Raw genomic sequence first — 22,190 nt, forward strand, 5'->3', positions numbered from 1 at the left:
CAAGTATTCAGACAATATGCACATATAGCACGTAATTTATATTAAATACTTCATATCTATGTGTAAGATGAGAGTAACTATGCACTCACCTGGTAAGGTGGTGAGTTGGCACTCGGACAGCACTTCGTTACTCTTAAAACAATTATCCCTTGACGAAACCTAGTATCATTACCACTAGAGTTTAGTCTAACATTTAACAAAACTAATTTAATAGTCTAGCCATTATTACTATTATATAAGCGTTAAACAATACTTATATAACCCATAATAATAGCCCAAATACTCCTTATAAGATCCTAATAACATTACTATATTAAAACATAAGCTATACTAAAGATAGGGTAGGCATAGCTCACTTACAACGAGTTTTCTTGAAAACTGGGCTTCGCTGGAGCAGCGTTCCCGAGCCGAAAGGCTCTTCTTCTTGGAGCCGTCGGGCGCTCCGGGCTTCCTCCTCGTGCTAGGGAGGTTCCCTAGGCTTTTTGGGAGGTTTTAGGGCTTAGAGAGATTTTCTAGAGAGAGAAAGAAGTGGGGAAAGGAGTGACAAAAAGAGGCATCCCCGAGCCTCTATTTATAGGCCTCCAGGGGCGTCACCACGTTGTGGTGTTGCGTATGCTCCAAGTTTTCACCTGGTGCTGACACGTGGCATCGCACGCAGGGTGAAAATCAGCTGATTTTTCAAGAATTCATAAATTTCGCATACAAGCTCCGTTTTCATTTTGACTCTGTCGGCTAATTCTCGGTCGATCTTAAATTTAACAGTAGGAGGAGTTTACACTATTAAATGACCGCGAAGAATTCGTAACTTCTACATACGGACTCTGTTTTCATCTATGTTTTTACCGTTGAGTTCCTATTAATGAGATCTTCAACTCTCATTAAGGTTGCATAATCCAAAAACCGCTCGAACTAAAATTCGAGTTTTGGGTCGTGCACTGCTAAGTCGAATCTTAGAAAAATCATAACTTCCTCATACGAAGTCAGATTTGGGCGTTCTTTTTATGGACGTTCTCGGTTTAACGTATACTACAACTTTGGTTTAGATCACTAAGGCTAAAAAGTTCTCCATCGTAAATTCACTATTTACGTCTCCCGGTGCCGTGCCGATTTTGTCGTAAAACTTCGACGGGCCATAACTTCTTCGTTATAACTCGGATTTCGGCGCTCTTTATATGTATGGAACCCTTGAGACATATTCTACAACTTTGTTAAGATTATTTATTCTAAATAATCTTTTGTCGAAAACTGGTTTTCGACCCCTATTCTCTCTAAATTGACTAGCCCGGATCTACGGGCGTTACACTATCCATGATGAGCAATAAAGTTGGATCCTTTGATACTTACAAGGGTCCAAAAGCAAGAAATGATGATAATGATGTTGATTATTTTCCCACACCAACAATAGAGTACTTCATTCTTTTTCTTTTCTTCTTCCCATAAGCTAGAAATGCACCTAAAAGACAAGGGATCTTAAGGAGAGGCAATATTAGGATTTCTGGAGGCTTAGAGAGTGATAGAGGCTGAGGGTGAGAAACCCTAGCCCTCTTATTCCCTTAAATACCGAAAACTTAGGGTTTTTGGTCGTCAACCGCCTTCACATTGTGAGCACTATACTGCTCACCTCGTGGACTTTTAAATGATGCACGAGTCCGGATCAATCCTCACGATATGAAAAGGCATTCTTCATGTCATGAGCAGACTGAAACTCTTAACTTCTAAATAAAAAGATAATGCATACCTAATCCGGGTGTTACAACTCTTCTTCACTTGAATCAGAATTCGTCCTCGAAATCAACTGGTGCGAACAAATCTGGGTAATGCTCCCGCATCTCACCTTCTAGATCCTAGGTCCCCTTGAATCCCCTCCGATGTTGCCACTATACCTTTACCAAAGGTCAATCCTTTTTGTGTAGGATCTTCATCTTCCTCTCCAAAATAACTATCGACCTCTCAACATAGTTTAGGCGCTCATCGAGCTGAATATCATCCAAGGAAACCACCGAATCCTCATCCAACACACACTTTCGCAGCTACGAAACATGGAAAGTGCTATGAATCTGACTGAGCTCCTTTGGAAGATCCAATATGCAAGCAACCTTGCCAACCCTAACAATTACCTATGACATCCCCAAATTTCTCGGCCAGAAAAGACCGATTTATTTTATGCTTTTAAAATAAAATCAGAGTAATCTTTCAAAAGGTGTTGCGGAATTTGTCCTCATAACAAAATATGATAAAAATTTATCAAAGAATTTCTTAAAGAAATGTATTTTTCATTTCATTACAAAACTCGGGATGTCCACATCGATACAGACCAAAAGCATAAACAGTACAATATAGGCCTTACAACAGTTATTTATATCTATTGGCCTATAATCTAAAATCTCTCGTCATCGTCCAACTACGCTCTTGTTCCACTACCTGTAATATAGAAAACTGAGTGGGTCAGGCTTAGGAGCCTGGTGAGCATATAGGGTTTTCAACCCACAATAAATAAATTTATTATGTTTAAACATCAAACAATCAACTCAATTTCCCATCCTCATTATCTTCTTTATTCTTAAAAATTTTAAGAATCATTTGTCCTTTATTCATTCATTCCTAAGGGTTATCCTAAGGAATAGGCACGAAGTCCATCGCTGCCATGGTTCTTAAATTACAATTGGTGAACACGTAGTTTAAAACATCTGGTAAGCACTCAGTTTAAAAATACTTAATGAACACCTAGTTCAAAAACACCTAGTGAACACTTAGTTCAAAAATACCTAATGAACACGATAACCTAACGAACACATAGTTCAAAAACACCTAATAAACACATAGTTCAAAACATCTGTTAAACACATAGTTCAAAACATCTAGAAAACATTCAATTCAAAACATCAGGTAAGCAATTAGTTCAAAACATATGGTAAACACTCAATTCAAAAATACCTGATGAACACATAAGTTAAAGAACGTCGAATAAACACATTGTTCAAAAATACCTACAGATTACGAGTCTGTTAACGTTCCACTGGATTGTATAGAAAAGTATGTGGTCATCATCTATATTCCACTAGATGTGCAACACCCGGTCCATGGTACGTATTTAAATTCAAGTATTTTTACTGTTTTGCCCTGGGACTCGGCGAGTTGGAGGCCCAACTCGTCAGTGGCCTACTCGACGAGTTGGGGGACCGACTTGACGACTAGGAGTTGTCTGGAGGAAACCCTAATGTTAGGGTTTGCACCCTATTTAAATGTCTTATTCTACCTCAACCCAGCCCCCATCGTCCCTCCCAACCCAGAGAAACCCTAAATCAAAACCCTAAGCCCCTTTTGAGTGTTCTTGAGCTTTTTGGTGACTTTTATGTACATTTGAAGTTGGAAGAGAAGAAGAAAGCTTGGGAGTTCAAGTGGAAGCTAGTAGATCTAGAGGTTTTGCTTCATTCTCAGTTCATTAAAGGTAAAAAAAAACTTGAACCTTGACCATCTATCTCCTAGATCTTGTTTTGGGGCTATTTTCTACCTTTTCTAAGCTTTTTATTTGGAGTTTCACTTCAGATCTGGAACCACTGAGGGTTCCCATGGCGTAAAGATGCCAACTTTATGGCCTTAGGAGACACATGCAACATATAAACCCCTTTTATGGATTTTTGAGCCAAAGGCCCCATACATGGACATCAAGTTTGTAGCTTTACGTATAAAATGGACCCTAGGAGGCCAGATCTAAGGTTTTGATGCATTAAGACCCATTATAATTGACCGAATAGTTTTGAACAAAGAGGGACTCGGCGAGTTGAGTCACATTTTCCCTAAATGCCTTTTGGAAATGGTCTTTGGTTGAGTGGAAGGAACACTCAACATGTTAGGGGTTGTTATCGACTTGAAGATCGAAGGACTCAACAAGTTCAAGGAGGAACTCGGCGAGTTCAAGGCAATGTCCCAACCACATGAAGACGGACTTGACGAGTTCAAGGATGAACTCGGTGAGTCGTAGACTGAACACCTTCATATGGATGAAGATGAACTCGACGAGTTCAAAGAAGAACTCGGCGAGTTGGTTGAAGATAGTATGATGTGTTGTTGAAGTCGAACTCGTCGAGCTCTTGCTAGACTCGACGAGTATGGACGGGATTATGACATTTTGTGGTCATGGGGACTCGGCGAGTTGGTGGACCAAATCGGCGAGTCGAGTCAACCAGATGTTGACTTTGACCAAGGTTTTTACCTTGCCTTTGACTGGGATTTGAGTGACCCTTGTAAGGGTTATGAGTATGAATTGATAACTTAGAAAATTGTCGTATAGGGACCGAGGAGTCGAGAAGAGTTGATTTCCGTACCGAGGACGGTGCAGACACTACACGATATTGAGGTGAGTTACCTTCTAGTAAAAGTGGGTCTAAGGCACCAAGGCCGAGCCACTAGTAGTTGATTACAGTAGAGATGATTTTTTATGTGATAATTGTACGGTTGCTATTATTAGATGTATTCTACATGCTAGTATGATATGTTATATGTGCTAGTGGTAGTAGGAAGGGGAATAGTCCCCGATTCGGTCGTTAGGACCGAAGGATAGATCAGACACCCCAGATATGTCTGACAGCATGATATATGTATATATATATATATATATATATATTATGTGATAGTAGTAGGGGTGAAGTAGTCCTCGTGGCCGGGTGAGATAGACCGGAGGGTAAGCAGGCACCCTAGAATGGCCTAACACGGGTAGGTCAGCACCCCACAATGGCTTGACATGGGTAGGTCAGCATCCCAGAATGGCTTGACACGGGTAGGTCAGGCACCCCAGAACTGCCTGACATTATGTATGGTTGTATGGTATATGGTATGATAGGGGAACTCACTAAGCTTCGTGCTTACCATTTTTAGTTTTGGTTTCAGGTACCTCTTCAACTAAGGGGAAGGATCCGACAGGGTAGCAGCGCATCACACACATATGATTTCCGCTTTGAGAACCCTGGGATTGTACTCTGACATTTTACTATTTGATGTATCGTTTTCGAGACTTGTGATTTGTGACTTGATGTTTTGAAATGATAGTGATGAGTTAAAAACTAACTTGAAGATCGATTAGATCTTTATAACAGGTAAAATAATAAATACGAAAACAGCAAATAACACAAGAATGGATCAAAGTGTGTCGAATGATTAATCAACAATCCTCAGCAGAGCTCGATAAAGAACTTCCGCTGTAGAGGATTTAGGGTTACAAGAACGATAAAGAAAAAAATGCTCTGATCTATCGTGATAATCTTGTCTATCGTTATCAAATCATTTACATAATATGCATGCAAGCATATCAATTTATACTAAACCCTATCAAGCTCTCGGTTGGACAGGCCCAAACCGGAGTTTACAAAACTGGACTAATAAGCGAACCCAATAGACGCAATACATCAAACCGCTACCCAACAATCTCCCCCTTTGTGTCAAATTGGAGCGAGATTACTTCGTCTTCTTGCTTGGGCCAGCAACGGGAACCTTCTTCTTGACAGTATCAAACAGACGTGAGATAAGCGCAAGGATTGTCTGTCTGAACCGAATGTACCATTGTATCATGTCGTCAAAATACTTGATATCATCCGCTGTATTTTCCTTGCATCTGTGGATGATCCCCAACACATGCTCTAGGCAAGCAGTGGTATAAAGATGTTTATCAGCTAAGGCAAAAAGACATTTCTGTCCTTCATTCCTAGTGAACATGACTGAGTTTCGCCTCGGGTCAATTTTGCCCATCTTCATCTGGTTTAGATCACTGGCCGAGCCAACAGGAGATATCGTTGGTTTCTTCTTGAAGACGTTTGCAATCTCCTGATCCATCAGTGCAACCTCCATGATGTAGCACACCAACATCCTCTTGAGATGGTCGATGATCGGACCATATTCAGCTTCGTTTGTTAGAAGGATGTTGTGCAGGATGATCCAATCATGGGGATTGAGGTTCAGTAGATCTGCTAAAGAAATGGCATGTTCGGTCTTGGCAGATCCCCTAAGCACCTTGAACCGAACGTTAATGAACTTCCCTTCAGTGTACGGTTTCAAGACCCGAACATTGATAATCTTCTGAGCGCTCCAGGTTTGATATTGAGGTTGAGCAGCCTTCAGATAGAATTCAATCAAGTCCTGATCAACCTGCGGATGAGGATGAGGGAACTCGGCAACGTTGGAGAAGGCGTGAAAGATGAACGCCTTTCGGGTCAGTGGCATGTCGAACTGAGAGTCGACAGAATTGAAACAATCAAATGAGATAACTGGTTCCAGCCACAAGATGCTCGGAGTGTCGATTGCCTCCTTTATCATCCTCTCAAGAGTCCAAGCAGGAAAAAGAGTTTTCCTACTCTCGAGAAGGTCGTGGGCTTCTTTCTGTTTGTGTTCAGCTTCTTCAGCTTCTTTTGCCACACGAGCACTATCATCTGCATCATTGCGTCGACTTTTGCGTTTCAACAAGTCGGCAATGGTTTCTTGATCATCTTCCTCTTCATCCTCAGCAATCTTCTTGCCTTTGTCTTTCACACCCGAACCGGAGGCTTGGCCTACAGGAGGAGGTTCGGTTGTGTGAGTTGCCTTTGAGGAATGAGGTGGTTGAGATACAGACTCCTTTTTTCCCCCTTGTTTCGGAATGGACACGAAATCGGGTAGCCCTTCAATTTTGCTTAACAGGTCTAGGGCAGGAGCGAGCTTCTCTGCAAGGGTACGCCTCACAGAATGATTAAGTATAGGATCATGTGCTTCGAGGATGTTGGAGATGGCTGAGTGGACATCCGAAACACACGTCTTGATGACCTCCCATTCGGACCGAAGAGTGTCAATTTGTTGTTGAGAATGGGAGAGTTGAGCACTCTTGACCTTCAGGGCAGTGGTCTTCCTTGCCAAAACATCCATCAACGAGTTCTCTGCAGCCAAATCTTCTTGGATCTTTGAGAGACGCTCGTCAATAGAAGCACGGAAGGCTGAGTTGTCGTCTGTGAGCGATTGACGAAGTGAAGCAAAGGACTTCAACTCAGTAGAGACAAACGTGGCCAACTGTTGAACAATTGGTTCCAACGTAGTCTTGGTGGCATCAGCACTCTCCTGTAAAGACTTTAACAAGGCAGAGGCATCAGAAAATAGTTTATCGACTTTTTCGGTCGCAGCCTGACAGGCTTTCGTTGAGGCATCGATGGCGGTGGTTGCAGAAGCGATAGAATCTTGCTGAGCCCTTGAGAAAGCATCAGCAAGCTTCTGAATGGCAGCTTCAGAGAGTGATGATTGAGACGTAGAGGAAGAGGCAATGAGCAAGTCGACCTTGTCATGGAGCTCCTTAAGATGTTTCTTTGTGACCGGAGCGTCATCATCATCGCTTTGGACTTGAAACGGACTGTAGTAGACCGAATCAAACGTCATGTTTTCCCCGCCAAGGAAAGGGTCATCTCCGTCAGAGGCGTGACCGGGAGATGGTGGTGGTGGTGAAGCGGGTGGTACAGTTGTATGGGTAGGTTCGGGTTGGGTTGTTTCGGGTGTAGATGTAGGGGTAGGTTCGGGTGCTTTTTGGGTTTCGGTTGTGTTTATGGTTTCGGGTGCTAGTGGAGGTTCGGTTGCATCAGTATGAACCCCCGTATCAGATACGTTGGCTCTAACATTTGCAGTGGTTGTTGTATTGGCGTCGGTGAATATTGGTGGTGGCATTGGGATTGAAGTGTTTGGAATGTGGGTAAAGGGGTTTGTGGTGGGAATGGAAGTAGGAATAGTTTGAGTAGGAGAGGGAATTGGAGAAGGAGGGATTTGCATTTCAGGGGTAGGAGATCTGGGTGGTGTGTTGCCTCGTGGAGAGCCGTCAGAATCCGAACTCTCACCCTCTGACTCACTGGATGACGAAGCGATTACCAGCTTTCTCCTGGGTTGAGTTTTTCGCCTCTTTTGCTGCGGAGACTGAGCAGCTTTTGTGGGTTTCCTCTTCTTAGGAGAAGGGCCTTAGCCCCGTTCGCCACCTGTTTCCCTTTGTCAGCCTTCTTGCCTCTTGGAGCAGGCTTGTCGGCGTCATGGATCGACTTCAACATCTCCGGTGTGAGATCCCTCGGACCAGAACGCTTGAATTCTTTGTAGGTTCTGATAATCCGGCTGTCAGCTAGAATGCCAACATACATAGATTCCGGAATGGAACCATTGAAGGGAAATTTGGAAGCATCTGAGACGATGATCTTCGTGGTATGAAATGTACCAATCGAAGACATCGGTGCACCGGCGACAGTGGGGACGTTGTACTTGTCCATTACCCACTTCGTAACCAAGGTCCAAAACCTAGCATAAGACACCTCTGAATGCCGTGAAGAAGAGGAGAGACTCTGGATGAGTTGTTTCCAAAGAACAAACCCATAATCGACATTGATGCCATTGTAGACACCATATAAGATGGACAGAAACACCCCTATAGCCTTGAATAAATTACTAGAAGTGATCTAAGGGCTTGAAACTTCACAAAACTCAAGGAATGAGAGTTTACGGCCATAAACTCCCTTAGGAGTTGTCCCTAGGCCGTAAACTCCAATATGATGCCCTTAGAAGCCTTAAACCCACTCATGCCTTTTTGGAAATGTACTTAGAAAAATCCCATGAACAAGCTAGAAGCCTTAAACACACTAGATCCCCTCACCATGAGTTTACGGCCATAAACTCATGGTGAGTAGTCCCTGGGCCGTAAACATGGTATTAAGGGTTTACTCTTGGAGAGTAAACTCCATTCCTAAGCCATACGCACCTTTAGACGCTACCCGGGACACCCAAACACTTATCTAAAGTGTTTTCCGCTCCTTTGAGTGTGTATACTTGTTTAATTGGTATATAATATACTAATTGTATGTGAACATATGTTATCATATGTTAAATAGGTCATTGTGTGTGTTCGAGTCCTTACGTGACACCGAACGCCCAAACGGCACCTTCGTCGGACCTACATACACCAGGTGAGTTCATACCCCTGAATGAACCTTTTAAATGTTTTAACATGTTTTATAGGGGGGAATACAAGTTAAACATGCCAGTTATCATATCAATCACATGTGATTGATAACCCGCATGCACAAGATTTTACCACTGTACACTGTTTTACCGAGTAGGACACTATAACGGTTTTCAATTGTTTCAAAACTCTTACTTATACTGTTTTACCTAAATTTATTCTAAACTGGTTTATGAAAGATTTTCAAAGGTTTTCAAACATATTTTACAAAAGAATACAAATTGTGATTTTCTCCGAGTATAATGGTTTTTCATCAAAGTTTCCCTATCACGACGTATACTTTTACTTGTTAGTTACTGCTGCTTCGCGTATACTTATTTTATACTCCTACTTAGTAACGCCTTCACTTCTTGAAGCGCTTATACCGGATTTTGTCTCTATATCGCTTATACTTGTAGTCGCTTATACTTGATAGACGCTCTTACTTCACTTATCATCGTTTCTACTTCGTGATACACTTACACTTGGTACACTTATACTTCACGATTCGATTATCCCACTCTATACGCTTATACTTCACGACTCGGATGTTCCACTGTACACTTATACTTCACGACTCGGATATCTCACTGTACACTTATACTTCACAAGTCGGTTATTCCACACTATACACTTATACTTCACGATATGATTCCACTTGATACACACTCAAGCGTAGTTAGATGTATATCTGTGCTTGTATAGGTGCATATAAATAATGATTGAAGGACTTAGGAAGGCTTGTCTGCCCTATTTCCTTTTCTTCGTTGAGATGTGGTCTGGTGGGATCGGATGTCCATCCGAAGGTCGTTTGATTCATTAGTTATATATTATGTACACAAGCATAGACATATGGGTTACTTCAGTCAGTTTAGTTATGAGTCTCTACCTCTAGTTCAGCACTTACATTAGAAACCCACTAGTTAGAAGTCTCTACCCACTATTTGGGATGCATCTTCAGGACACGGCCTTCTCCGTCGTCTAGTTGGTAACCAGAGTCTCCTGTAGGGAGAGCGGACATTATGTGTATAGATCTATACGGGATTGACAACCCCGCACCCAGACTGCTAGCTACAGTCCCGGCCTACCAAGCCAACGGGTGACAAATGTCACATTTTAGACGCTTGTAGGGCGTCTGGTACTCTAGTCACTATGGTTACGAGTATCCCGAGTTACCTTATAATTCTTTGGCCTTAAGGTAACGGTATTTCACCGGCAATTTACACTGTATGCTGGTAATTCATTTTCAGAGTCACACTGTTTTGACCTTACAAGACGTATCTTTCATTTGATACTGTCTGGGGTCTGCTATCTCTGTTTTGACCTTACAAGACGTATCTTTCATTTGATACTGTCTGGGGTCTGTTATCTCTGTTTTTTACCATACAAGACGTATCTTTCATTTGATACTGTCTGGGGTCTGTCTTTCACTGTTTTAGACCTTACCAGCTGTACTTTTCATTTGGTACCTTCTAGGGTCTGAGTCTCTACTTGTTAGACTGAACCAGGCGTGTCGTTAGTTTGATACTCTCATATAGTCTATGATTCCTTGCCTTAGTCAGCAGTCCTCACTGCTGAGGCATATGTATTTCCCTGATGTCACTTGCTCCCTTAATAATAAAAATTCAGTATTTTGATAATGATAGAAATTTAGGGAAAACTACTTTTTACCACATAACACTGACCAGTCTTGGTAGAAGGCTGCTTTATTAAAGAAAATATAGGATTTTCTGGAAAGAACTCTAATACATAGTAAACACTTAAACTATTACTTTATAAAGTTATTTGGATAAATGTCACTAAATACTTATGAACTCACCAGCATTGTAAAAATGCTAATACTCGCTTTTCAAATAACTTGTATTCTCAGGTTAGCATTAGACAGGTACACCCCCGGAGCTGTGGATGAAGATAGCTTAGTACCACACTGAATTTATTCTATTACTTGTATTACTTTGTTGTCTTGTAATATGAATCATGTAAAACTATTACTATTAATGCAATGTTTTGTTGTACTTTGATTACTATAATCCATGTGTTGTGATACTTGACATGACGTCATCCACCCCAGAACGTTTCCGCCGTTCCGGTTTTGGGGTGTGACACTAAAGTTCGGGGCGCGAACCCAAAGTTGTCTCAGAGTTCACGACGTGAATACAGTGTTCACGACGTGTACTCAATATTAATGACTTTTGGAGCCTGACAGACGCAAGTTGCGATGACGCACCTGATGACTACTAAACTCACAACGTGAATATTTGAGATTCACGACGTGAATCCAGAAAAATGGCCCTATAAATAGAAATCGAAGGGCAGCCGGCCATGGTTGCTATTTCCCTTACTCTCTCACTCGAGATATCCTCTCTAGCCCTCTTAAAGCACCCTCGAAACCCCGGTATCATCCTGAGACCCGAAGCGAATCCCGAAGCACCGAAGATCCCGAGAAGAAATGAGTTTCGAGCCGAAGCTTTGCCCGCGAGAAGCCCGGTGTGTGAAGATATCACAGTTTCACCGAAGAATACTACACTTAGAGCCATAGTGTTGTCCAATAAACATCTTATCAAGTGAGCGTATAGTCCATTTCATAAATACGATTTTAATACAAGTATTGTTGAATGTATTAAGTATATGTTTTGGGTGAGTGTGTAGTCACTCTCTTCTAACACATAAATATGAAGTATTTGCTATGAAATATGTGATATGTATTTATATATTGTTGTTTATTTAAGATGAGTGCGGAATGGATGTTTTATATAGTTTTACATGAGTTAAACTGTATATGTATTTTATATCTACAAATATGTTGGGTAGAACATGGGTAGATGAGATAGTTGGTGTGTGATAAAAAATAAGTTGGATAATGAGATCAAGAGGTTAGTTTTAGATCCAGGAGTATGGATAAGGTAAAGAGATAAAATTTTCATTCGTCCGGGATTATGGATTAAGACTAAGTTAATTGTCCCTAATTCGGGAGTATGGATTGGGCACAGTTATTGATCCGGGAGTATGGATCAGATCAGGAGATTAGTTTTAGATCTGGGAGTATGGATCAGGTGAAGAGATTAGTTTTAGATCCGTGAGTAGAGATCTGGTAAAAAGGAAGGTTCTATATACGAGAGTTTAGATCGTGTCGTTGTGAGGATCGATGAGATAGGATAACAGTTGCTTTTATATGGTGAAATTATATAAGTTTGTGAGTTCTTATATATATATATATATATATATATATATATATATATATATATATATATATATATATATATATATAACATTGTGGGATGAAAACCCTATATGCTCACCAAGCTCCCAAGTCTGACCCACTCAGTTTTCTTTGTATTATAGGCTATGGCACGAGAGCATAAGTTGGCTGACATAACGAGAGATTTTGGATTATAGGCCAGTACTTATGAATAACTGTTGTAAGGTCTATTTTGTTCTGTTTATGCTTTTGGTATGTATTGAACATGACATCCCGAGATTTTGTTACATAATGAAAATACATTTATTTAAAGAAATATTTTAATAAATTCTTATCATATTTTGTTTTGGGAACAAATTCCGTAACTGTTTTCTGTAAAAGATTACTCTGATTTTAAAAACAAAGCATAAACAAATCGGTCTTTTCTGGCCGTAAAATTGGGGATGTCACAAAAAATGGTTTCACTTGATGTGTGTTAAAAATCACAAAAATATGTCCAAGAATATGTTAAAACATTTTTGGTTATGAAGGCTTGAAAAATGGTAAATTTTTTAATATATAAATTCTTACCACAAACACTTGTAAAAATGGGTTATTTATGATAATTGTGGTAAAATGGGTGATTTATGATAATTGTGGTAAAAGTGGGTTATTTATGACAATTATAGTAAAAATGGGCAAATTCATTTTTTTCCCATAAAATTTGTATAAATATATAAAATAAAAATAAATTTTAAGTTTATTATGTATTGTGGAAAAATCAAGACATGTAAAAATTATTATTATTATGGTGTAAAACCTAAGGTAATATGTTATTTTTACACAAAATGTTATGAATATATTAGTTCAATATTGAGTATTTATACAAAGAGTTTATAAATAATATTATCAAAATGGTGAACTAAATAGACTTTATGACACAAAAGTTGTGTGTCATAAGCTGCCTGTCATAAAGGCTTTTAAACACTTATAAAGCTGTGTAAATTTAACGACAGTAATTATTGCGTGTCATAAAACGGCAGTCGTAAATATACACTAGACGCATTATTTATAATATTCAATAATGGAATTCTATTTTTGCGTAAATTATGTTAAGGCTCTTGTGAGACACTCCTTCGCCGTACCTATCTAGTGTACACTGTAAATCCTGTAGTTATAACCAGAGTCTTCTGGAGGGAGAGCGGAATATTGTATATAGATTTATACGGGATTGACGCCCCCACACATGAGTTGTTCGCTACAGCTAAACATGTCAGTCTAGGGTGACAAATATCTTATTAGAAACTGATGCCTGAAGAACTTCAAGACAAACATTTTAGTCACATTAGTATGGTAGTAACGACTCACATAGAGGATAACAATATTATTTTCAAATTTACGCGGAATATACACTCTACTCATTTTATAAAGTACAAAACTATGTGTCGTCTATTTTGTAACTAATTTCACAACTCTGGTCTTAGCGTTTTAAGACCACAACTTTTCATATAACAAAAAACATAGGATTTTTCTGGGAACACTCTCTATATAATTTCAAGCAAGGAAAAACAAAGAACATGCATGCAATTATACAAGATTTGGAAAGAGACTCACAAACCATTTCTACATAAAATATTGGATTTTCTGGAGTTTTACAAACTATTACAAAGTTTTCTGATAATTATGCTTATGAACTCACCAACATTCTATGTTGACGCTTTTCAAAACGACTTGTATGCTCGGGTACTCAGTAACCAAGTTTGCAGCCATGGATTTTGGATAATTGTTGTATTTTTGAAATATCATACATTGTGTTATTTTTGGGATGTAACTTCATGAACAAATACAAAGTTGTAAACAATGCATGTTGGTATCTGTAATGTATGATGTTTGGTTGCTATGTCTTATTTATAATCAACTGTTATGATATTACAAGATGAAGTCACCCGCCCCACGACGTTTCCGTCGTCCCGGTTCGGGGGTGTGACAATCTCCAACCATGGAAGCTCTATCCATCTATTCAACATTTTTTTTAAATTAGTTATACACCAAAAACTAAATAAAAAGCTCTTATTTTGATCCCACGAGCTAACCCAAGAATAAATCCTACAACTTTTTTCTAGTAAGTTTCCACCGTCATGGCGTTCTCCAGGAGCTATATGATTACATACTTCCTACTGGTCTTGATCCATTATGCAACTTCATTTACCTATATTTACCAGATATCGATCCAAGCGATCAGATCATTAACATAGTAACGGAAAGTGATCGAGCTTATATCTCCAACAGTGGAATCCAGGTAACCTCAGATGAAAATGGTGTTGATCGGAGAAAGTAGGCCGAACCATATACTTTATACCGTTTCATGTTTGGGACAACAAATTGAATGAGCTCGCAAGAATCTCTACAAAAATTTCACTTACATTCTTGATTCAAAAGAGAATTAAGATTATGCCGATGACCTCACATTCTTCCTCGCTCAAACTAATTTTGTCACAAGTCTCGATGGTGCTATGGGGATTCCAACCAACGTTGTCACATAAGTCCCGATGAGACTTGAGATTTAGGTTAGGGGAGACACCGATAGTTACCAACGAGAGGAATAGGCATGAAGGCTTGATAAATCGGTCTGTCCCGTCATCGTTACCCCTTAGTCTTCTCTAGTAGCTCAGTCGTTCGTCACACCCATTCTCGATACCGACATTCATCATCTGCATTGCTGCCATCGGCGTTTGTCGCCCCTCCACGTTTTCATTTTTTTGATTTGTCGCTTTCTTCTTTTCAGGTTGCGTTTTGAGCCCAAAAAAAAAACTAAACGGCCATAACAACTAGTCCTAAATTGATGCCCCATTCCAAAATGATGCCATGGGCAGGCCCGGTGGTGCTTTGAAGGGTAATATGCCATATTTGGGTGAAGAAACTAAGATTTATGTTTTTTACACGAGGATAAGAATATTGTAGACTTTTGAAAGCCAACACACTTTTTAAGGGAAAAAAGGGTTAACACGTATTACCCCGTCAATTTGTCCAGAGTGACTAATTCACAAAAAACACTTTGTTCCTTCAAATGGTTCGAAAATAACTTTAGGGGCCAAATGGGTAAAGTCATAATACATAGTGGGACTAATGTGTTATTTCCCCTTATCATTATTAATTACATTTATACACGTTAGATTACTTAGATTACTCAGTTTTCCTATATTATTTCAATTTTTGTATCGGTTGTTGGATAGCTTAAACATGTTAAAGAAAAGTTCAAGTTGCTTAGTTGAAACAACAATGAAAAGTGGTTACTTTTAATGGCATTATCCCAACTAATATATAATTCTTAATTGGAGGCATAATTCTTCATAGCTTGTTTAAACTCCGTAATATTCTTGCATTGATTTCTATGGGTGTGTATAGAACGATTTAGTTCGGTTATTGGTTAAAACCGAACCATAACCATTATGATTGGTTAATGCATTTTGATAGTCATTAGGTATTGTTAATATTGGTTATGGTTAATGATTTTTATCGGTTAACAGTTTTTGTTAATGGTTACTATTGGTTAACCACAATGTTCAAAATAATATAAATGGTGAAAGTATATTGGCATAAAAATGAAAATAGAATACCAAAAAGTCATTGATGCCAATGTTTGTAACCTAGCCTATAGTAACATAATAAAATATGTACCTTTAATATTTAGAGTGAGATAACATATAGTCATATTCAAAATAAAAAACATTCAATAAAAATATAAAACATTAACAAAATTGACATTAATAATTTCATGTATTGATAATTGATAATAATATTAAAATAAAACCAAACATTTATACACATTCAATGTGATTAAATCAAAAACTATAAAATAAAAGAGCAAACATTCATATTGTGTGTTATTTGGATAAAAAAAGTTAGTCACTCATATGCATTTAATGTGATTAAATCAAAAACAATATATAAAAAAAGCCAAAAAATTAAAAAAAAAAAAAATACATTCTTAATATATCACAGAGTCAAGAAGAACCAAAAAATTAATTTACCTAGAATTCTTGATTATAAAGTCAAAAAATCCTTCAAATAGTACTATAAAGTTAAAACAATCTTTGATTATGATTAACGGTGTTAGAAGCCTTCAATTAGGATTATGAATATAAAGATTAAACTAACTGTGAATAATGTTTACAGATTGTAGAATTAACCGATTAAGAATTACAACATTAATCAATAATCTAACTCAATGTATGATTGAAAGATTGTGTGTGTCTGCGTGATCAATATTTGATAGTTTGATTGCTCGTTCGTCTCCGGATAAATAATGATTAATGGATTATATTTTGAAATTTTAATGGATCTTAAATAAGTTTGACTATATTACTATATATATAATCTATAATTTTTATATATTAAAATATAAGGTTTGCGGTTTGGTTAATAATGGTTCGGTTAACCTAGAAAACCGTAACCGAACCGTTAGTTATCGGTTAACAAAAATTAGAAACCGAACCAACGGTTTTTTAAAATGGTTCGGTTATATCGGTTAATTTGATTTTGGTTCGATTTTTCGGTTATTATGCTCACCCCTATTAATTTCGAAGTTTTTTTAAATTTTTTGTAATCTAAATCGCAAAAGTTCAAACTAGAAATCAATACTTTAAATTTTAAAATGATTGCGGTGATTAGAGAAGATTATGCATTGGTATAAAATCAATACAAATGCAAACCAAATTGTTTTGTATATAAATTTTAATTCTTAATTGAATTATTGGTGTATCAAAAAAGATGTTTAATCCAAACTAAGGTTTATGTTCTGGTAAAAACCACATTTCGTGTTTTGTTCAAAATTTTCAAAAAAAAAAATAATAAATAATAATTGAGGTAAACAAAACCGAAAAATCCATTATTTTTAAGGTTATGCAATTTGATTGTTTTTAGAGTGATGGTATATTTTATTGATATTTGAAAGAACATTTGATGAAGATTAAAATTTAGCAAATTAGTGTTTTTATTATCTAATGCGTTTGCTAAATACTTTTAAAAAATGATTTGGACGTTTTAGAAATTAAATATAATTTGTATAATACAAGAAAAAATATTTTACCAACAAGCAAATCAACAATCCATTGTCGTCCAGCGGTTAGGATATCTGGCTTTCACCCAGGAGACCCGGGTTCGATTCCCGGCAATGGAACTTTTTGATTTTAATACCTTCCCCTTCTTGCTAGTTACGATCACTTGTAATATGGTTCGATTGTATAATTAAAATCTGAGTCAATTGAACAACCATAACTGAATCATGAATATATCATTCTGCACATGATTTTTTCTATTGTTGATTATGTATATGTTCTTCAAAAATGGTACAAATTCGATGAAAGACTTTGAAATCTGATTGATCTTAACGCTCAAAGCAAATCATTCAACTAACCCAACACACGAGGAGACCCACCACCTGTTTGATCTAATGCCGGAAAGAAAACCATGCTAGTTCTCACAACAAGATCATGTACATCGTGTTGAGTGTATGTCTATTCACGAGAGATACATAATGAGAGATAAGTTTGTCAGTCGCTCTACAAATTCTGCATTTAGCCTCCTCAATTTTACTATTGCATATTCTTTGATTTTGCTCATTCCCCTTTTCTCCTTCTGCTTTGATTCATTTTGTAACCTCAGTTTAGGATTCTTGGCCTGTGGTTGAATATTTCTTGTACAAATCGACTTCTGAACCCCCTGCACTTGACATTCCACTTTTGCCTCCCTCGTTTAGGTCATCCAATGATGCATCACCTTCTAATGCACGCACAACCTGTTGATGATTCTTATGTTACACATAGGGCTCTGATCTAACAGTGTATGTACATGTAACATACCTGACTCATTTTAGGGCGTCTTCTTGCAGAATACCGAAGACAAGCTGATGCACACACCACCATCCGATACATCTCATCTCGGTCAAACTTATTTTCCAAACGTGGGTCCACTATCTCTTCGTAGCTTCCACCCTCGGTTGCTTGTGTTAATATAGGCCTACACTGTGTATATATGATTTTTTTTAATACAAATATATGGAATTAAGAAAATAAATATAGCGTACTGATATTATTACCCAATCGATTAAGCCATCATCATCAACATTTGCCTCTGAGGGTCGTCTACCAGTAATCAGTTCCAACAACACAACTCCAAAGGAAAACACGTCAGACTTCTCTGTAAGCTTACCACTGGATGCATACTCGGGTGCTAGGTACCTTCATTCACATATATCATCATTACATTTCTTAATGTGAAGATAGACCATATATGGTAGTAGAATCTTGATTATCAAGTATGAAAGTAAATGATGATAATTGTTACATACCCAAATGTTCCCATAACGCGTGTTGACACGTGAGTGTTAGTGTCTGATGAAAGCTTTGCGAGTCCAAAATCTGCTACCTGATCCATGAAAGAGTATCTTTAGCTCCATTAGAGTGAGCTTTGTTTTTAGGGTTATGTAGAAAGATTAGTACCTTGGCCTCATAGTGTTCATCAAGGAGTATATTTGCTGCCTTAATGTCTCTATGGATGATGCGTGGCTGGCCTACATATCATAATACTTAGACTATTGTTTATATATATGCATATATGAATCTGTGTATGTATGTGTATGTGTGTGTGTGTGTGTGTTTATATACACACATACACACAAGTGAGGAAAATAGGAGGGTTAGGGTTGCTTACAATCTTCATGAAGATAAGCAAAACCTTTGGCTGCCCCCAATGCAATTTTTAACCTTGTTGAGGAATTCATAATTGGGGCAACTTGTCCTATGAATAAAACATGGCAACTTATTAGTGATATATATCAACTAAAGGCCTAAATGCAAGAAATAGCAAGTAACTTTCATTTATTAGTGTATTATATCATCCTATTTTCCTGTTGTGTGCTAGATCTTTTTTTTTTTTACTTATTAAGACATTGTAATTTGAAAAATCAACTCAATTATATTGTTTCAATATCTTTTTTCTTGTTAAGAAATTGTACTTTGAAAAAGTTGTATCAGATTATAGTATTGTACTTTCATTATACTTTGGAAAATCTAGTGATTGATAGCAACGAAAATTACTTTGTATTTAGATGACTTTGCTATAATAGGGTACATTTTTTCAAAATACAATAAAGTAAAATGAAAGTAGGATTATATAATGAACAAACCAATGAAAGTATTTTGCTATTTCTTTCATTTGATAGAGACTAAAATGGGCAACAAATCATACCGTAAAGGTGATAGTCAAGACTATTGTTGGGTATATATTCATAAACCAACAACCTTCGTGGTCCAGCAATACAATATCCAACAAGAGATACAAGGTAACGGTGATGCACACGACTAATGATCTCCACCTCCGCCTGAAACTCACGTTCCCCTTGTCCGCTAGTGGATTTAAGGCTTTTGACAGCTATCTCTTTTCCACTTGGTAAAACTCCTTTATGAACATACCCAAACCCACCTTCCCCTAAAAGCAAAGACCTATTGAACCCTCGAGTGGCTTCCGCCAGCTCATCATAGGTAAAAGTGCTCTTATTGAAACCAAGGACTACACCCGGATGTGGAGGTGGCAACGGGGCTTGGTAGGGCCCGGAGAAAGTGGCTGAGCTGAATTCAGTGTTACCCGACATCGGTGGCGGTGGAGGTGGTGGTACCGCTATCCAATCGTACTCAGAACTCACCGGACCACTGCCGGGTGGTGGTGGCATCTTTAAATGAATGTCGTTTGGTGGTTCAGACTGGTTCAAAGTGTTTTTTTGAGAGCTATGATAATTATTATTATCTGCAATCACAAAGTTACATCATTATTACACTTAAAATCGCTACATTTTATAAGGTAAAGGTCGAATAGTCTTACACATGAGGGTAGACTAGACTGTAGAGAGTCTGCTTTGAAACATAATTTGAAACGAATTCAACTATATATTGGTAAGTTAATACCTGTTTGTTGACCATTGTCTTTATAATAATACATCTCGTCACGCCGGCTTCTCTTTCGTTTCTTGAGACATGCCATAACACATAATATCATGAGGAAAAACAATAATCCTGCCGCTAGTACTGCTCCTACCACAATCAGTATGTCATTACCGCCGTCATTAACATGGGAATTAGAATGATGATGTGGAGGAGCGAACTTTGGACGTGAGGGTGGCAGCGGCGGTGGTGGTGTCCATGGTGGTGGTGGAGGAGGCGGTGGTGGTGGCGGTGGCGGCGGTGGTGGAGATTTACGATTCCTATTGTTGTTATTATTGTCGTTGTTGTTTTTGTTGTTGTTGTCGTTATAGTCGTTGATGTTGTTATTGTTGTTGTTGTTGTTGTTGTTGCCGTTGTTGTTGTTATTATCGTTGTTGCCGTTGTTGTTGTTGTTGTTGTTGTTGTTGTCGTTGTTGTTGTTGTTATCGTTGTTGCCGTTGTTGTTGTTGTTATTATCGTTGTTGTTGTTGTTGTCGTTGTTGTTGTTGTTGTTATCGTTATTGTTGTTGTTGTTGTTGTCAGAATAATCGTAGTCAGAGGGCATTTTGAAATCAGCGTGTTTGGAATCTTGGTTTACGCTCAATTGGTAGAGAAATCCGCACGGCTCCTCCTAAATGCAACCGTGATCATAAAAGAAAACGGCATATCGATATATATGAGGAAAACGAAGGCTTGATATATCAATCTTCAAGACTTATGCATATGATTTTGATAGAAAAGGGAGTATATACGATGAAAAGTTTAAATCTTGATGGAAATATTTTATGTTTTTGGTTTATAAGGTTTTAAGGTGTTATTGTTTTGCAGTGGGGGAGAAAAATATTCCGGTAGTAAGGATTCTGAAAGGAAGAAGGGGAAAAAAATGTTGCATGGTGCCTGTTGAATAAAGAAAACGGCCGACTTGTTTCCATCCTCATATACCTCCTACAAGTAAGCCTCCTAGATTTCTGTTTTTCTTTTCCGTACTTTATTATTATTTTTTTTTTTCTTATTATCGTTTTCACGTAAACTTTACATGATGGTTACCATTTAAATTAATCCGTTTACAACCCACGTAACCTTGCCTGGATGTTATTAATCCACTTGTCCACGTCATTTCATTTTGCTCCTTTTAAATATGTCACAATAGAGTTAGTCATTCATGTATTATCAACAAAATCTTAGATGGCAAAACCTTAAGAGTTAAGAATTAAGATCGGTGATTAGTTTAAACTTTAAAACAAGAAAAAGCATGTGGAATTTAAAAAGTGGAAACAAGAAGCAGGATGACACCATGTAAACTATATACGTTCTAGAAAACCTTAGAGATAAAAACATATTGTAAGTAATTAGAAAATCATGTTATTTATATATGGAAAAAAGGAATATGTGGTTATATATACAAGCATAGGTGTGAAATCTCTACGTGATGTCATTTTGAGGAAAATAAACTATCAACCTGATCACGCTTTGATTCGTTCCTTCTACATCCTCGCTTTCTTCCTCTATTTTCGTTGGTTTCTGTTAACTGAAAACAAAATTGATCCTATTCCATTCTTAAACGATTGCTTCCGACCTTTCGTTCTTCTCCCATAATTCTTCTTCTACCAAAATTCGATTAAAAGTTTTTTAATTACAAAATTAGCAGCTATTTAATGAGTGAATTGGCAGCAGGTAGATCAAAATTCGATAATGTTATTTAATTACGGAATTTGTAGCTACTTAACAAATAATTCGACAATAGGGTTTATCAAAACTAGATTGGTTGTGTGACTTGTGTCGATCTACCTTGAAACTAGTAAAGTTCTCTTACTTGAGGATTTTTCCCTGCGTTGCGATGATTAGGAGCCTTCTTCTTTAGTCTACGATTCTCAAAAAATAAGAAAAAGAAAAGCGGTTGGGCGAGAACAAGAAGGAGTCGTCATCCGACGGCCATATGCTAAGTGAAGATGAGAAAAAACGTTATACATATGTAAGAACCGGATGCAAACCAATGCTTCACATTTCAAAACATAAAGATGGGAAATAATGTGTAGACAAGTTTAATGACATACAC

At 37.8% G+C, this 22,190-nt stretch overlaps 1 protein-coding gene and 1 non-coding gene across 2 annotated transcripts; one reads left to right on the forward strand and one right to left on the reverse strand.

The window, feature by feature from the left end:
- Positions 1 to 17,265: 17,265 nt before the first annotated feature.
- TRNAE-UUC (transfer RNA glutamic acid (anticodon UUC)) lies at positions 17,266 to 17,337 on the forward strand. The gene has a single exon. It is a non-coding gene; the product is annotated as a tRNA-Glu (tRNA).
- A 127-nt stretch (positions 17,338 to 17,464) lies between these two features.
- On the reverse strand, positions 17,465 to 20,477 carry LOC145073307 (putative proline-rich receptor-like protein kinase PERK6). The gene is made up of 8 exons (XM_079019853.1): positions 20,120 to 20,477; positions 19,407 to 19,961; positions 18,870 to 18,956; positions 18,659 to 18,729; positions 18,508 to 18,584; positions 18,256 to 18,397; positions 18,020 to 18,181; positions 17,465 to 17,955 (listed from the first exon to the last, which is right to left on the reverse strand). The coding sequence occupies exons 1-8, from the start codon at positions 20,208 to 20,210 to the stop codon at positions 17,824 to 17,826; spliced, it is 1,317 nt and encodes a 438-aa protein (XP_078875979.1). The 5' UTR covers positions 20,211 to 20,477; the 3' UTR covers positions 17,465 to 17,823.
- Between the last annotated feature and the right edge of the window lie 1,713 nt (positions 20,478 to 22,190).

The sequence above is a fragment of the Lactuca serriola genome, chromosome 9 (genome assembly GCF_051521515.1).
Source record: "Lactuca serriola cultivar US96UC23 chromosome 9, Lser_US96UC23_V15, whole genome shotgun sequence".
In the NCBI taxonomy this organism is placed as follows: Eukaryota; Viridiplantae; Streptophyta; class Magnoliopsida; order Asterales; family Asteraceae; genus Lactuca; species Lactuca serriola.

Coding starts and splice junctions, on each gene's coding strand:
- LOC145073307 (XM_079019853.1), bottom strand. CDS start 20,210: ATGATATTATGTGTTATGGCATGTCTCAAGAAACGAAAGAGAAGCCGG. Junction 18,730..18,869: donor TGCTTATCTTCATGAAGATT/GTAAGCAACCCT, acceptor TATGATATGTAG/GCCAGCCACGCATCATCCAT. Junction 17,956..18,019: donor GACGCCCTAAAATGAGTCAG/GTATGTTACATG, acceptor AATCATCAACAG/GTTGTGCGTGCATTAGAAGG.